We start from the raw sequence: 17797 nt of genomic DNA, 5'->3' as shown, positions 1-17797 counted from the left end.
TTCATAGCAGAAACACATCCCTGAGGTAACAATTGCAGTACTTTTTTTTCATTGAGGTAATGTGCTTTTATCATCTGTGTCAAGCTTCAATATACGTTGCATGATTAATCTGATATCTCTGTTATTATCCGGCGTGCCAGCAACTTCCTTCTCCCTTCAAGTGTGTGCTGAGGTAAACCGATTGATGGATTTTCATACAAGACACAGTACATCCCTCTCTCTCGCTCTCTCTCTCTCTCTCTCTCTCTCATCGATGAATGAAAAACAAACTTCAGTCCTCTCAGCCATTTTTTCCAAGTGTCCTAATGTTGTGATTGCAAAGCGTCTCACCCCTTCCGAGCCCGTAAAAGTTCACTGGAAGCAGGTGAACTGAGATCCACGACACATCCAGCGGAGTGTATCAGGAGTTAATGGACTGTGCTTTAGTCAAACAGCACCTTACTATTCTAAGAATGCAAGATTGTCAAAACAGCGAATGTGTTTGAAGGGATAAACTCCTCTATGCACATTAATCATGCAGGCACCGCGAAGCTCAGATTTGGCACAAATTACCCTCAGGATATAGTCACTTGAATTAAGTTAAATCTTACTGCATTGTTGAAGGTTTTACAGGTTCTGCTTTTATCCCACACGAATAAACATCTGATAGGGTTTGAGTCATCCGCCGTGCATGAAATAAACAAAGTACACAGTCGATTCAGAAAATACAGCTTTATTTTTAAACTATAAGTATTTCTGATTGTTGTGGATGTGAATTTATATCTTACAGCCTCTGGCTATTTATATTAAACAGATGTAGAGGCTCATTATGAAGTCAGTAAGAGTGAAATCGTGGATCCGTAGGTGTCTCTCAATACTGTGAAAGGTGTGTCAAGCGATATGCGTTCTGTATTTTAGAACAAAAGACACATATTCCTCTCCTCTCTTTTGTTTGTGTGTGAGTGTGTGAGTGTGTTAGAGAGAGTGAAGATGAGAATCATCATCTGGCTTTGACTGGCATAATTGGCTCTTTTCTTCCCCGCCGCTACTTAGCGCTGATAGCCCAATTTAGCCGCCACATGCTAAAGACACTTTCAGAGTGTAATCAGAATTAAAGAGAATGGGTTTTACTCACTTTAAAGGCCCTTTGAGTCATTCTCTGTGGGCTGAAACAGTGATGGGTCCCTTTAGTTGTCAGGAGAGATGGGGACGCGTACAGTTGGCAGGGTCTGAGGACGATAACGCGCCTGCGGTGTCCTCAGGTAACACGCGAAGACGCTTCCCTGAGAATGCCCCCTTCCCCGAAGACGGGCCGACATAATGCGTCTGCTCTATGGTAATAATGGTGAAGATCTGTAAATTGGTCTCGAGATACCATCAAAAGACTATTTAAGACCGTAGAGTGAAGATATCCGTGGTTAGGTGACAAAAGAACGTGTGGATTGCACTTCGTCTAGCGGCGCATGCTGATGCATTTTTCCCATTACGGATGATGGCTTGCGACTACATTGGAAAAATGGACAGTAGCGTTGAGATTATCTCTCATTTCCTTTCAGTCAGCCCGTCTGTGTTCTTTTTCACGTCTTTTATTCCGGCGTTCTCCCTCTCTTTCTTTCTTATATGCATAGTGGATAGAGTTTTCTCGCTGCAGGCTATTTCTTTTGCTAAGCTGAGTAAAATGCAAATGCTGCACATGAGAAATAAAGGAGGAGAGGACAATTCTGTGATTTTTGCTCCAGCTGGTTTGAGCTTTACCCGGAGAAAACCTCGAACGCGGCCGAATAACACCTTTGCTGGAGCCTTGCGGAGGTGCTGTGGTGTTCTTTCTTTGAAGGAAATTATTAAAATCTCTCAATGGGTTAGCCGGTCGCTTTTGACGCCTAGGAGCGTCGCGCAATATGGGGTCATGTCCTGAATATAATGTAAACATCTGTCCAAAACAACTTTCTATACATTGCTGGAATGCTCAGCCGGTTGAGATGGCGCACGAGAGAGAGAGAGAGAGAGAGAGAGAGAGAGAGACGAGGACAGAAGGAAAGATAATCCTAGCCATCCCGCCCCTATAAAGGAGCTTTCACTGAAAGAAGGCCTTGTGTCTCTTGTGTTTATCAGAGGGACTTGCTCTTACCTGCAGGGGGAAAAGAGATTTGAATTGCAGTCACTTGCAGGAGAAAGCATGGTACGTTTGAAACTTTCCTCAGACCGAACAGTTTCAGCTCTGTAGAGCCGGAAATGTTCGTGACATCTCTGTAACGTCATTTCAACGAGGCAGTGAGGCATCTGAAATCACGTTACGTTCCTAATCGCGCGCCTCAACAAAATATAAGTGACAAATTCACTTTTAGCCTAGAGAGCAACACAAGCTAGGCGTAATTTTGCTGCTGCTTTTAAGGGGAGACATGAGGTTGGTTGTGTCTAGCTAGGAAGCCCATTTATTTAGTAGTGAATGTAAATATTTCCCATGTTTTCTCTTACAAGAAATCACTCAAAAATATGTATGGAAAATAACGGCCGGGCTGCTGAGTTAGGCCTCTGTGTGATTCAATTTCACTAGGATTTACTGTGATCCATGTGTGGATTCCCTTGGGAAATATGTGCTTTGATTAATGTAATACAGGGACTGGGGGAAATAGGTGTGTGTGTGTGTGTGTGTGTGTGTGTGTGTGTGTGTGTGTGTGTGTGTGTGTGTAGGGCAGGCAATAGAATCATTTGAGGGAAACTTATTTTCATCATTTAACCAACAACTTTTATTTAGACCTCACTAAGTCAGAATATAGTTAGTTGATATGATTATTAAAAGTCTCCATTTATTTACTTCTGTAAACAAGTAAAGCGCATCAACTTTAAGAAACTTTGGAAATACAGTCTAACGTGGTACCTTATAATTTTAGATACGGCGCCAGTAAGATTTAGATTTTTAATGCCTTGGGTGGTTTTCTAACTTAGGAATGGCAGTGATTATATTAGATACGTATGTTAACAATTTATCGGGTATTTAAAGACAGTGTAATGTAGTCCTGCTTATTAAAAATTACAAATGAGAATTTTTTGAAAAGTTTGTAAGTTGGAGGCCTATAAAAGAACAGAACTGAATTAAAAATCAAGTGCAAAGTTAATATATAAAGTAGCCAATATAGTGCAAATTATATATATAAAGTTTTTTAAGAATTATTTTGAAACACAGTCATGGCGGTGTAAAGAGTCCTCTCTACTTCATGGCTACTTTTCATGCAAAACTCGACATTAACCCCAAGTAAAACATAAAACAACCTTTCTTTACAACGCGTCAATTAGTGCGCAAAGTGAAGGCGTAACAAGAAATAAAGTATCCTAATCTGCGCATGACACACTGAGCCATTGTTAAAACACGACTTTGCCGGACAGTGATTGATGGATCATCTATACGCACCCATGCCAGCTGACAGACTAGTTCACCTCAGAAACTTACAGGCAGGAGCGAATGAGTTCACAAAGCTGTTACGGCAATTATCTGACTGACAAAACGCGTTTTTTGTTTTTTTGATTGATCAATGTAGTTTTATATTTTAACTGATTTCATACAGCCCGTTTCCAAACAGCAAAATAAAGCAACTAGACGAGTTATTAAAACGCGTAGCTTTAAATCTGACCGGACTGCTGTGGAAAAACAGACGTGACGTGTCCAGCTGGTCCTAAAAAACTACACAAACTTATTTCTTTTCAAATTGCAGATAGAGTAAAACTCGATTAACCACCTTTTCGTAACTAATTCGTTATATCTTTGGGACTTTATAAATAAATAAATAAATAAATAAATAAATAAATAAATAAATAAGAAGCCTACCTTAAGTCCATGATATAAAATCCTGGAAGTCTTTGCTTAAGAAGCTAAGAAGCTTAATGAAATTGTCAAGGAGAGTTGATGTCATTTAACCCTCTGCATCCTCGTGCCACGATGCATTCGCTACCGTTGCTGGCCTTCGAGCAAAACCGCGTTTATTTTGTACAAATAATGTGATTTTCTGAATGTGCAGGCTGTCCCGGCGAGCGCGAGGCCCTCGCTGGAGAACGAGCGCTGCGCAGAAACGCGTTTCGCGGCGGACTTCGCGAGAGCGCGATGCAACGCGGCTCTTAAATTTGATGTAGACGGGTTTTTTTTCGCGATTTAAACAAACATTAAGACGGAGAGAGCGAGGGAGAGGGGTCTATCTCTTACCGCGGGAACGAATCCAGCGCAGCTCCCTCTCTCTCTCTCGCCCCGTCTCGAGTGAATCCCGCTCTCCTCCGCTCCGCTATTATTTTCACTTAAACGTATGAAAATTTATGCAAATGAAAATCAGCACTAACTCGCTCGCAGTGCACGAGTGTCCCTGTCCTAGACACCACACAATAGGTTACGTGTGGGCTATTCCAGGGGTGGATCGGTCTGCAAATAAACAAACAACAATAATAATAAATCACCACTCGGGGGTTATTAAGATGCTTCTTTTTTCATTTTAAAGGCTTCATATGTTCAAGTACCAGAGGTACCACCGAAACTGATTAATATAAAATAGTTGGTGTTTATTAGTCTACGCCAGTTGTGTTTATTTGTGCTTTGCTTTTATATTTTTTTAGCTCGTTGTACCAGCAATCAAACAAATAAATCAGTTTAAAAGTTTACACGGCTCGTGCTTTGAAATGACTGCTTTATTCTTGGAATAAATCTGAATAAACCATAAAACGCGTTAAACGGTCACTTCTTACACGTTGGTAACATTAGATTACATACATTTTCTGAATATAAATCTAATCTACGCTTACTTCATTCGTACCCCTGAGCCAAAGATGGATTGCTTCATGGTTTTTTTTTTTTTTTTAATCTGTTTGCATTGTTTTATCTCTCTTCTGATTTCCCTGTTTGTTTGTTACATGCCCACTAGCCAAATACCACGCGCAATCATAATTTATCATAGGTAGAAATTAATTTTAACAATTGAAATGCCTGTTGCAGACAAAAGGCCGACGAAAAGGAGCCCAATAATTGCCTCTGTGACAAAAACAAAGCATCCATAGCGTCGTTACGCCAATAACGCGGTGCAGCCCACTGAAATGATATCAACTAAGCTTCCTGTTCGGATAGAAGGTCTAGTCACTTTTATTCGTATGTTGACATATCCAAATTAGACATAGCAAATTGCAACGCCTTGACGTGATTTCTTAGCTGCGCCCTAAGATCTGTCACTCTCCCGAAGGATATCCAATGAGCATCAATCTCGCGGAAACTTCCTCGCGGTAATTGGGTGAGGGATGTGGATGGTGTGCGCACGCGGGGGCTGAACGTAAACATTCGCGTGCTCTCGCGCTCAGAGAGAGGAACGGAGCGAGCGAGGACGGCGAAGGCTCTCCGTTGCGCGGGCATTTAATAGAGCTGTGCGCGGTTGAACGTGTCGAAGATTACCGTCAGATGGACTCTATGAAAAGAAGAAATGTGAGAGGCGAGATTCGGTGAGGGAGCGGGACAAGAGAGAAGTTTACGAAGGAGCGTCTTCTTCTGATAAGGCTTCTCGTCGGGTCAGGAGCGCGCGCGATGAAGTTCGGTGTGGGATTTGTGTAATCGTCACGAGAAGTTGACGCGAAGGAGAACGAACAAGACTTTTTTGGTTTCGTAATTGGTCTTTAAGACGATGACATTGAGGACGGAATGCAATCGCGAAAACAGCTTCCGTGCATAATGTGGATTTCTGCGCGGGAGGTGTCTCCTTTTGCTTCTGATAAAAGGAGGTTTTGACGGATATATTTTGGCCATCTTTTGCTGTGCCGTCGGTGGACCAAATCAAAATACCGCGCATACTTTTCCAGCTTGAATAATTCATGAAATAGTGCGTGCCTTCGAGGCTTGGAAAAAAGTTACGGCGATACGGGGAGGGGGGAATAACAAGTAGAATTGTTCACAGTGGTGAGGGGGGATGGCCACGGCGGCTTCCAATCCTTACCTGGCCAGCAATAGCATTCTCTCGTCAGCCTCGATCGTGCACTCGGAGTCCGGAGGTGGTGGCATGCAGCCGGGAAGCGGTGCTGTAACATCGGTGTCGGGAGGTTACCGGGGAGACCCCGCGGTCAAGATGGTGCAGAGCGACTTCATGCAAGGAGCCATGGCGGCCAGTAACGGGGGGCACATGCTGAGCCATGCCCATCAGTGGGTTACCTCGCTGCCGCACGCGGCCGCCGCGGCCGCCGCCGCCGCAGCCGCCGCGGCGGCAGAGGCCGGTTCCCCGTGGTCCTCCAGCCCAGTCGGCATGGCCGGGAGCCCACAGCAACAAGACGTGAAGAACAGCTCAAACAGAGACGACCTGCACTCCAGCACCGCGCTTCACCACAGAGCCTCGCATTTAGGGGCTCACCAGTCGCACCAAAGCGCATGGGGTGGCACCGCAGCCTCCCACATCCCCACCATCACCGGAGGACAGCAGCAGTCCCAGCAGTCCCTCATCTATTCCCAGCCGGGTGGCTTCACGGTCAACGGGATGCTGAACCCTCCCGGGAGCCTGGTCCACCCCGGGCTGATGCGAGGAGACTCGCCAGAGATGGATCACCATCACCACCACCACCACCATCAGCAGCAGCACCCCCACCACCACCACCACCAGCAGCAGCAGCACCACGCGGGAGTCAACAGCCACGACTCGCACTCGGACGAGGACACGCCGACCTCCGACGACCTGGAGCAGTTTGCCAAACAGTTCAAGCAGCGTCGGATCAAACTGGGTTTTACTCAAGCCGACGTCGGGCTAGCGCTGGGGACCCTTTACGGAAACGTTTTCTCGCAGACCACCATTTGCAGGTTCGAGGCTCTCCAGCTGAGCTTCAAAAACATGTGCAAACTCAAGCCGCTGCTGAACAAGTGGCTGGAGGAGGCCGACTCGACCACGGGCAGTCCCACCAGCATCGACAAAATAGCGGCTCAAGGCAGGAAGCGAAAGAAGCGCACCTCCATCGAGGTGAGCGTGAAGGGAGCCTTGGAGAGCCATTTTTTGAAATGCCCCAAGCCGTCAGCGCAGGAGATATCCTCTCTGGCGGACAACCTGCAGCTGGAAAAGGAAGTGGTTCGGGTCTGGTTCTGCAACCGAAGGCAGAAGGAGAAGAGGATGACGCCGCCTGGGGTCCCTCAGACGCCCGAGGACGTGTACAGCCATGCCGGCAACGTGAGTGCAGACACACCGCCTCCGTCCATGGACTGCAAACGTATGTTCACTGAGACATAGAACAAATCATTTTATACACACTTCAAGTCAGCAAGATATCACAAATATTCTATGTAAATTACGAGAGAAGCCGAAGCTAAAATCTTTAAAAAAAAAAAAAAAAAAAAAAAAAAAAAAAAGATGTCCCTAACGATATAAATGACTCTGTTTGCTCTGTGTTTCAGGGGAGTTTTGTGGTAGATTACTTAAAAGGTGCAAGTTTGAAAGATGAACCGGACAGCAACCACAACGTGACAACAACCGCGAGCTCCTACGGCCAGGAGATTCTGGTGCACTGACACCCAAATCAGAACCAGCCCAAAGCCAACGTAGACTTTACGGATTGAAATTTAACGAAAGAACTCCCGAGGACGCGGACCGACGCAGACGAACACTAAATATCGAACAGCGGAAGAATTTACCCCAGGACACGTACCGGTTTTACGCACAGGAATTATATCACTCATTTTAACAAAACGGAATCGTCTTGTCTGCTTCTTGGAGCATTACGTGCAACAAACTACACCTTTTCTATTTCATAGTATTTTTGTGGACCACACTTCCGTGAATAGCTTTTACACAGAGAAAACTCTTAAGAAAAAAAATAAGGAAAAAAAAAAAAAAAAAAAAAGATTGATTACTCTCGAGCTGCACTTATTTTCAGATTTCAGCCGACCCCTTGTAAACTCTTTTTGTTGTTGTTTGGCTGAATAATCGTGGATATTGCCCTCTCTTCACTGCTTTTTCTAGGCAGGTTTTTTTGGTGGGTTTTGATAACAAGTCTGTGTAAATTTGGCAATATAAATTCTCTGTGTTGATTTAAACGATTTGCTTTATATTTTTCAACTAAAATCAATTTCAAAATATTTTCAGGAGCAATGACAGATTCGTCGCGCGCTGTGATGACTTTCGACCTAGTAGCATCTCTTGTAGGCCTCCCCTGCCATTTTAAATATTGATTATATTTTATACTGTTAGTATTACACTTGTTATTATATACGGATATTGTACACGAGCACATTGACGAAGCTGAAACAAACCGTTGTCAAACCGTTTCCCCCCGTGGTTGTTATTTAAGTTCAGTTCTGACTCAGCGAGAAGTGAATGAGAACAATAAATCTGATAGCTTTCAGACGCATCGGTGCAACTTTATTTTTCTTTCTTCCCTCCTTCCTTTCGTCATTTTGTTTATGTGTTGAAACTGCGTGCTAAATTAAAGCACGTTCATTTGTGTGACATTTCGTGCAGGCAAATGCTGAGACAGTTTCTGAAACGCAGGCTGTTCTTCTGACCCTTGGCCTAAATATGAAAGTGTGAGAACTTCCCAAATGTTTCACCTTGCGCTGTCATATTTCCTCGTCGTCTCGTTTTCTTCTTTCTGTTAGCGTGTGCTTTTTTTGCTCCTTTGAATAACAAAAGAAACTATCGTGACTTGTAACTGTCTATATAGCCTACTTATCTGTCTGCTGTATCAACGGCGTATATCAAGCAAAGACGAGCCGCACGTCGTCGTTGCGAAAACAAATACTGCAATGCATTTTTTCATTTTATTCCGACTTAAAGATTTCCCGAGACTCCAATCGGTTCGTGAAGTGTCCCAAACCTGAACAGAGTCGCGCTGTTTTCGTGCTCTACCAGTAATATATTATGCATTATTCCATTATTACATACACTGTTTAGTTTTACATTATTTTCCTCTCGACTGAGTATATAAATTATCAAAACATTCTGAGGCCTTGTTGCTCCTCAAAAAAAAGAAAAAAAGACAAAGAAATGTCTCTAGGTATAAATCACAGTCTAATATAAATCATGGAGACACGTGAATGTGTTCAGATTACTACACTCCCTTTTCAAAACTCTTGTTCCCATTAAAGCAGAGTAATAATTTCCATATTTAGTACTGCCACTAGAAAGCCTTGAAAGTTTCTTAGTTTCTCCCCCTTGTTTTAATAAGTATTTGACAGATAAATCACGTTTGCCAGCGACGTGATCATTGCCTCAGACAACCCCTTTCCCGCCTTCTCCGTAGAATTCCAGGACATCGTTTTATTGTTTAATCCGGGTCATTTTGATCAAGCCGAACTGGACGAACTGAACAAAACAACTGCGATATCGCAGCAGAGAACCGCAATTCAGATACACCTTATTAAATTAGCGTGCCTTCAGCAAACAGTTGATTTATTTGGCTCGATTTAGGGAACGCTCATTTCGTAAAACGCTTCTATTTGTTTTCAAATTTAAATTTGAAAGAAGCACGAGCGTCCCGCTCGGCGAGTGACGTAACTCGGAATCCATTCCGTGCACGCTCTAAAGCGGGAGTGAATTTGTATGCATGGATATTCGTATGCTCGCCACGTAGCTCTCCGAGTGCAAAAGGGCCTAGATCCTTCCATCAGATTGCAACGTAAAAGCGTGCAAAAACGATTGTGCGACCGAATTGCTTTTTTTCTTCTTCTTTTCTGTAAACCGACCGTTTCTGCTGGGGGAACAGCGCAACTGTTGGCCCTTAATTTTCATCAAGACAACTTTGGCAATTTCCCCCCATTTGTATTCATTTCTGCTACGTTTGAAATAGCTGGCTTCGCACTCTTTTCAGTTAAGGCGCAACACTAACCTTCCAGCTGAACGACGCTTCTGTTGAGACTTGGGAGTGCAGCTGATTTTTTTTTTTTTTTTTTTTTCCGGAGAACTTTTGTGCGGCGGTGACTATTCAGCCAAACACACGGTTCTTCTCTTGAAGATTTAAATTTCGCGGATGATTTACCGTACATCCGTTGCGTGGCAACGAAATTCAACCTGTGGTTATAAGCGCGCGCCCCACCCTTCGTGCAATATACTCGATGTTAATAGCCTTGCTCGCGCACCCAGAATAACGGAGTTGTAAAGCTTTCTGTTCCTGTCTAAAACTGTCTAAGATGCACTTTTTATCCCAAAGTCTATGGCAAGCAGTGATAAAATGAATGAAAATAAAGAGATTTATTAGGCTGACCTGAACTCGTTTTAATTTTGAGTTTTGCAATATATTCGAAATAATTCCAAACGCTTCCAAAGTTAATACACCAACCTTCAAATGTGAAAAGACATTGCACGGTCTCACTCAAACTAACGAAGGTAACGGATTCCGAGTGATGTGATCAAAATGACTTCTTCTTTATATTATTATTATATTAGTGTTTTAGACCCTGAATTGCACAAATATAAAAATTTGAAATATAAAAAAATTTACATTTGCAAATACGACAATTTATCGCCTCTTATTTCTGTCGTAGCACACCAAATAAAACACGCTAGAAGTGTTAAAAATAAATAAGCACGCGTAAAAGGCTACACGCAGGCTGCGGTGCGCGAACGAATTTTATTTCCACATATATCTATATTTGATATTTGCTATATGTTCCACGTGAGTTTTCACGCGCGAGCTATACACTGCGGTCACAATTAGAGAAACGTCCCTTAACTCGGAGTTTTCTTCAAGAGTCAAATTTGTGTAAATAAAAGTGGTGTGACAATTAAAATCAAGTCGTATTTAAATGTTTTTTCCTTTTTTCTGCATTCCTTTTTTTAGATCACAACTATAAGCGTTACGTTTACTCAAATGCATAGGACCACAGAAAAGGAATCTCTCATATTTCTTTAGCGCCATCTTTTGGAATTCCCTCCTGCATGAATTGAGTATCAATATCAAACGGTGTTATCGATAAAAACAGTACCGTTAAAACAACATGAATTATAATAGGAAAAAAAAGGCCTGCAGTCTTTATTTCCTTTTTGGATAGGCCAATATGATTTATTTAAAATGGTACAATCAGGTTACAGTAATGCAATAAAAATAAATAATATTAAATTAGAAATGCAAAAAGAGTAATGACAACTAAGACTAATCTTTAAATGCCTCTTGTGAAGCTATTCGGCTGCACGTGTTTACCTGGCGTACGCAAGGTTAGAGATACAGAGATGTCATTCGAATATTCCTAGTGATGTATTTATTTCTAATTTCTTAAAAGCTGCTTTTTTGTTCTCCCCAGACCAAGCCAGTGATCGAACCGCGTCTCGCTATACGCAGCATAACCGTTTTCTTTTCTCACAGTTCCCGTCAGACCTTCGGGCCAGTAGATGTGCTTGAGCAGCGTCCGGGGGCTATACAAGACGGCTGGATTAGCGGGCCGAGGGACCTTCGCTGTCACACACCTGCTGCAAGTCCGTGGCGCGCTGCCAGCCGAGGTCAGTTAGCCCGCCAGCCGCATTACCCTGGCAGCAGTTGCCAAGGTGACAGCATGTCAGAGCCTGCCCATTGAGGAGTACGGGGGGCCGACGGCCGACGCATCGCTGCCTCCGACCGGCCCCTGGAACCTGAGGAAGCGGGAGGCCGAAGGCGCGCATTCGAACGCTTAGCAACAAAACTGACTCCACACGTGCCGAGGGCCAGAGCGCCGGAGCCTAAATCATTAAATCTCCGCATTAGAGATTCTAAGCGAGTCTAACGCACTTTCCAGCTCGGTTTAGAATGAGAGCAGTTAATTCGACAGGCAACGGCCTTAAATATGGATATGAGCGTGTGTGTGTGTGTGTGTGTGAGAGAGAGAGTGAAAGACACAAGCAGAGAACAGGAGGTGAAAGGTGTTTCTGCTTTTGTTGTAGCTATCACATTAACTGGAGGATGTGAAGCAGAGGGGAAATAAGCTGTAGGCTCTGTGGTTTAATAGATTACTTACAATTGGACACAGGTATTTGGAGTTAGCCATTATACCCTTGAGGCCCCCAAAAAGGTAAAAGAAACATCACAATCCAGCCAAATCTGCCGCCGCTTCTCGTCCCAGCTCCTTTGTGTTTTCGTAAAAAACAAACATGTTCGTTTAGCGTTTTTTTCCAGAACGCGCGCGACGCAGCCGCGAATATTTGCATCGGCGTGTTTTCGCCGATTCTGAAGAACACTTACGCATTATCAAGAGCCCTTTCGAGCATAAGCTCTTTTAAATTCAACTCATTGTAGTCACGGCGCAATTTGTTAAGGTCAAATCTTTGTCTGAACGGATTGAGTCGGAATTGTATTGAGGTCATCAAAAAGCACAAAGCCATATCTCTTCAAGGACGCATCTGAATTTCAGCTAAGCTCTCAGAGCCTCAATCTCCCTCGGAAAAGAATGGAAAAAATGTAGCCCTAAACCCATCGAATAAGGTCTCGGGGCGTCGGAGAACGGCCCCAGCAGGCCTCTCCTGAAATGCTATTACAGTATGCACCCGGGCCCCGTCGCGGAGGCTGAATTCAATATACACGAGTGGCCTACACGACGAGCCATTTGGCAGCTCGAGAAAATCATCCTCGATACATATTCGGGATTGTTTGGTTTTTAATCTGCCGTTCTCGAGCGGGATTCGGTTGGGATGTCAAATCCAAATTGTCACTTCAGAGAGATTTCTCCTTGGACCACGTGGTTGTTGTTGTTATTATTATTATTATTATTATTATTATTACGGGCGACAAAACGGCTGAACAACAAAATCCTTTCATAGATGAGAGGATACTTTTCACTTTCTCCGCGCTCGTGTTTCACCGTACTCGTTGGGGGATAAGTGCAGGAATTCCTGTTGTTCAATCCTCTCCAAACATGTCACATGCGACGTAGAGGAGAGTTTACGGGCTGAAATAAAAGTAGCTAATTGATGCAATACACCAAGGACGTAATTATCTCTTTGAATAACTGGCGGTGGTTTAATTGCTGGTAATTGTTCTCCAAACCTTGTTCAGAAGTGATGAACACAAGACTGTTATTATGCATCATGTGTTAATCCTGCTATTCTGGCTTAGTCATTAGGGCTTCTGTATCAAAGCGCCACGATAAGGGCGGCAGAGAGGGAAAAATATCTCCCGCGCACACACAATGTACACGCATGGCCGTGACACAACGCGTTATAGTTCCTACACATTCACCTAAACGGAAATAAACACAAACTCGTGCCACCTTTTTGCGGTCCTTCTTTTTTTTTTCTGCTGTCGCACGCTCCGGTGCGGATTTTTCTCTCAGATGTCATATTTATAACAGTGGGGTTTCTGTTATCCTGTGTTTGCTGTTAATTATTGCCACATTGCAACACCAGACTCGGAGCTCTACAGGAAACAAACACTGATTAACGTGATTGGGCCTGCTGAGAATTGCAGTCCGGTTGAAGTGTGTTGATTGCTGAACTGTTCCCACCCTCTCGCCCCAGCAGTCTTGCCCTCTTGCCCTCTGAGCCTTGCGGGGCCGTTCGGTGGCAGACACTTCAAAAGATGTCTAGGGTTTGTGTAATCTGAAGTAAGACGAGATCTGAAGCGATCGCGATTGTTCGCCTTCTTGAAATAAGCTCGGTCAGCAGCATTCGTGACGCAATGTTGAAAAAAATAACTCATTGTGATCTTAAACGTCCCTTTTTTAGTAGTGCAGTGAGGCACTTTCACTGGACGTGAATGGGGCCAGTTCATAAACGCTAAAATACTTTTCAACAGTTGATATAAACAATGTGTCAACAAGATTTTGGTGTGGAAAAAAATGTATTACCGAATTGTTCTATGTAACTCACAGACTTTCTTGTCATGACAACATAGCACCTACATTTACCAATTCACAAATGAATGACATATATATATATATATATATATATATATATATATATATATATATATATATATATATATATATATATATATATACACAGTGGTCAACATTTGAAGTGGATCAAAAAAGTTAATCAAAGTTGTCATAAGTCAAAAAGCATTTTTAGTTTATTTTATATATATATATGTATATATATATATATATATATATATATATATATATATATATATATATATATATATATATATATATATATATATATATATATATATATATATATATATATATATATATATATATATATATATAGTCTTTTTTTTTTTATCTTGGAAAAAAAATCCATGAGCAACACTGCATTTAATTAACAGCAAACACTTTTACATTGTTAGAGAAAACAGTTAAATGCTAAAATAAATGCTGCTTCTGTTCATCAAAGTATCTTGCACAAATATTATGACAACTATTTTCAAAATGGATAATAAGGAAACTGCAGAAGAACGATTTCATATTAAATGATGTTGTGACATGAACACTGGAGTAAGTGCTTTGCAAACTCAGATGCTGTCAAAAAATTATTATTATTATTATTTTATTATTTTAAAATAAAAATAAAAAAGCAACTCATATTTTTCTATATAGTGTTATTGTTTGATTTTATATATATATATATATATATATCCAATTTATGCTTTTGCCTTTAAAATTGAGCTCTATTTACTTTCGGAAATGCCTCACTACAACTCTTTTTTCGTATCATTATTAATTGAGTTATTATGTTTGATACTGTCGATTGAGCTAAAAATGCAAATAACAATGCACAACACCCTTTTCCCCGCTGTTACTGGTTTAACGTGTTTGCTAATTCCAGTTCATCTTAATGCAGACTGCTGTGGAGCAGACTGGCAGCGCTACTGTTTTATATTCAGACTCAGCACTTTGGCTGCATGGGAAGGGGGAGAGGAAGTCTATGTGGCTCTTTCCTGTCTCATTCCTGAGTCTCACGGGCTCATGTTTCACCTGCCGCATCTGAAGTCTGCCACATGTGTGTATATGAGAGTATTTATCTTTGTGTGTTTTCTGGGCAATGAATTCCTTCCGTTTAACAAAATAGCTTTTGACTGAAAACCGACCAGATGGAGCAGAGGTGGTGTTATTGATAGGGCCGGACGTTTCGGATGAAGCGGAAGTGCTTGAATTAACAAGTTCATCGTATCGACGCTTAATGTGCAAAATAGATCCCTGGTTTCTATTGTTTTTATGTCACGGTGATAATTCCATAAACTGATCTTCACCGCCCCCTACTGGTTTTGCAATCGAGTCAAATATCACTAAATCATAGAGATGATTTATCAAGATTAACACTTCCTTTCGGTGCACCTCTCCGGTTCAATTACAGTGAAAGCAATTTAATGTCCTCCCTCAGCAAGAACATCTAACATGAACTTTTCACCAATACATGGAATGAATGTTGCATAGAGCAGGCCTACTTATAATTCAATTATTCTTTCAACAATCTTTTGAAGATCAAATATGTCTGATCAAAGCCATCTCAACATCCGTGTGAGTCTAAAACTGGATTTGTAGCAACCGACAAAGCATAACGGTTTAATTATGGTCTTATAGGCCACAAACTGTAAGAATATCTGTACAGGGATTTGTATGAGAGGCTATGCTGAATAAATTACATTTAGGCATGATGTTCAGAGCGATCTGTAATCCACGACTCAAGCCATCGAAGCTGCTCGAGAATGCGAGGGCAATGCCCAGTGAAGAGAATAAATGCTCATATTAAGCCACCAGACCACAGAGGAAGACTGATAGTGAAAGATTGTGAATCCAGATGGGCCTCGTGCAGCTATTTTTGTTGTTTTTCAAGCACAGATGTGTTGTTTTTCACTGTATATATTTAGAATAGGCCTATAAGATTTTTTAACAACTTCCATTAGTGGGTATATATACACATATATATACATACATATATGTATAGCACTTACAGTCACTATTTCATTAGCCTGCAAAGAAAGCAGTATTTGCACATTTGTAGGTTTTGAAAGAGATGTTGAGAAATTGATCAGTTACTCGCCTTGAAGCTATCATGTGACTTTGAAAAACATTAAATGAAGCACACAGATTATAATGATGACATTTACTGTGTTTTCGGGGTTTCCCACCCAGGTTTAGATTAAACTGCTTCTTCAAGACACTGTTAAAGTGTTATGTCCAGTGGGTGGCGCTAAAAGTGTCTCCCATTTCATTTTAAACAGACGAACGTTAATCTGATGATGTTTGATTACATTGGTAAATTGTATGTAGGCAGATTGGAAATTAAATTTCCAATGACTAGCGTTAAAGATGAATCCTCTACTGCTGTTTGAACCTACCACTAAACCTAGCTGATAGAATTAACAAAAAAAGACAAACGTGCTGTTTGTCTTTAAATTCGTCTGCAAGTCTTTAAATTCGTTAATCTTGCCTAGTGTTTCAAAGGACTCTGTGGCACAAGTGCAGTGCCGTACCAGGTGAGCTACTGAGCAAGTTTACTCGTCACAAAATTTAGCTTACATATAAAGCAGGGGCCAGTTACATAAACTTAGCCTCTATGTAAAGACAATGTGTTAAGAACTAGCCTAGCTAATTAGCTGAAGGGTAATCGATCTTATCTTTGGATTCAACTCAGACTGATCAACATTTTTATGTAACTGAATTAAAAAATACGACCAGCCTTAAATAAAAATAAAAAAGTAGGGTGACCATATGTGCCATTTTTCCGGGAAATATGATCACCCTATAAGACTAGTTTTAACCACGGTCATCTTGATTTACCAAAGCAGTGTATGTTCCTGGATCAACATCTTTTGTTGATACAAAAATACAGGTTTCGGTCTATACCCCTAAACCTAACCCTACCCATAATTTATTTTGTGTGAAATGATAGCCGATTAGCAAGGGTATAGTAGCTCCAAACCCTGATCATAAGCCTAAAACAGATTATTTTCTAAAAAAAAATTGCCGTACTTGGTAAAAATCCCGCTCACCCCTTAACCTTTTATGCAACCGGCCCCTGATTATGCTGAATCATGCACAACACAGTAAAGGCCTCTTAAAGCAGGATAAGCAATCGCATGAAGTTAACATAGATACAAAACCACAACTAGAGAAAGAAAGGCATACGGGTTTTGAAGCGAGTTTGAACTAGCCGTTTAAACGTGTTCAAGCTTTGAACTGTGAAAGTCAGGTTTTCACATGGACGTATGCAGTCATGGTTCCTCTGTTTGAGATTGTGCTACAGGTTAAGTCATTAATGAGTTTCCAGCTGAGGGCAAAGATGTCCGCATATGTCCTTTAACCGTGCAAACAAGCTACAGGAGTGCAGGAATGATTAACCTACGCAGCCACAACAGGCAGGTGTCCCTTCAGTGGTTTGTTAAATGGTGAATTACACTTCCTCGGCCAGCACTCTGCCTCTAATCACATCTGCAATTACAGAGCAGAAATATTGCCCCTAATTGATACGGCCCGCCGATTTGTTTCGATTTCTCGTCGCCTCAAGTCGTTTTCTCCCTTTACCCGCCGGCTAATGAATGGACTCGTTAGGAGGGGTCGTGTCTAAGTGAAAGTGACTCTAAGCACAGCTCTCGCCAGATGTACGATGGCAGGGAAAAGGGACAGTGTTAAAACAGCAGGAGGTGTAATGGCACCTCGGAGCTGGAGATACGGAGAGGGAGTGGGCACCTGTCCATTAGGCCCCCCTGAGGGTGGAAGTGTTAAGTGGCTGGGTTGCGGTCAAACTCTAGAGGGACAGTTGTCATAGAGACGCAGCTGTCAGCCAGCGACCGACTTTGGGAACTGTGGCTGCGCTGATTACGATCGCAGATTAGATGGCGCAAAACACTGACTAATACCTGCGCCTCTCCTCATTCTCACCCACACCTGAGAGAGATGTTTGTCTCCGACTAGGGCTGTGAAGAGAGCTGATAAATGAGCACCAGATGAGGGACAGATGTAAGTGTAGGAGTTTGGATC

At 42.2% G+C, this 17797-nt stretch overlaps 1 protein-coding gene and 1 long non-coding RNA gene across 3 annotated transcripts in view; both read left to right on the top strand.

Annotated features, from left to right (window-relative positions):
* The window catches only part of LOC122352164, a 52684-nt gene extending 39324 nt beyond the window's left edge, over window positions 1–13360 (top strand). The window contains exon 3 of the long non-coding RNA XR_006251860.1: window positions 11269–13360. This is a non-coding gene — a long non-coding RNA (uncharacterized LOC122352164). The remainder of the gene's footprint in view (window positions 1–11268) is intronic.
* On the top strand, window positions 5270–8315 carry pou3f3a (POU class 3 homeobox 3a). Of its 2 annotated transcripts, none has more exons than XM_043249731.1 (2): window positions 5270–7182; window positions 7367–8315. In XM_043249731.1, exons 1-2 carry the CDS (start codon window positions 5907–5909, stop codon window positions 7411–7413), a joined length of 1323 nt encoding a protein of 440 aa, XP_043105666.1. In that variant the 5' UTR covers window positions 5270–5906; the 3' UTR covers window positions 7414–8315. The 2 variants fall into 2 exon arrangements, with proteins under 2 accessions (XP_043105666.1, XP_043105665.1); XM_043249730.1 differs by having other exon boundaries at window positions 5271–7142.
* Window positions 13361–17797: the final 4437 nt, after the last annotated feature.

The sequence above is a fragment of the Puntigrus tetrazona genome, chromosome 9 (assembly GCF_018831695.1).
Source record: "Puntigrus tetrazona isolate hp1 chromosome 9, ASM1883169v1, whole genome shotgun sequence".
In the NCBI taxonomy this organism is placed as follows: domain Eukaryota; kingdom Metazoa; phylum Chordata; class Actinopteri; order Cypriniformes; family Cyprinidae; genus Puntigrus; species Puntigrus tetrazona.
The sequence above is the reverse complement of the archived record's forward strand: the minus strand, read 5'-3'. Positions and strand labels throughout refer to the sequence as shown.

What these genes read in the sequence shown, in the direction of transcription:
- pou3f3a (XM_043249730.1), top strand. Translation starts at nt 5,907, where the DNA reads ATGGCCACGGCGGCTTCCAATCCTTACCTGGCCAGCAATAGCATTCTC. An exon ending in TGTACAGCCATGCCGGCAAC is followed by an intron (nt 7,143 to 7,366) that starts GTGAGTGCAGAC and finishes TCTGTGTTTCAG; the next exon opens with GGGAGTTTTGTGGTAGATTA.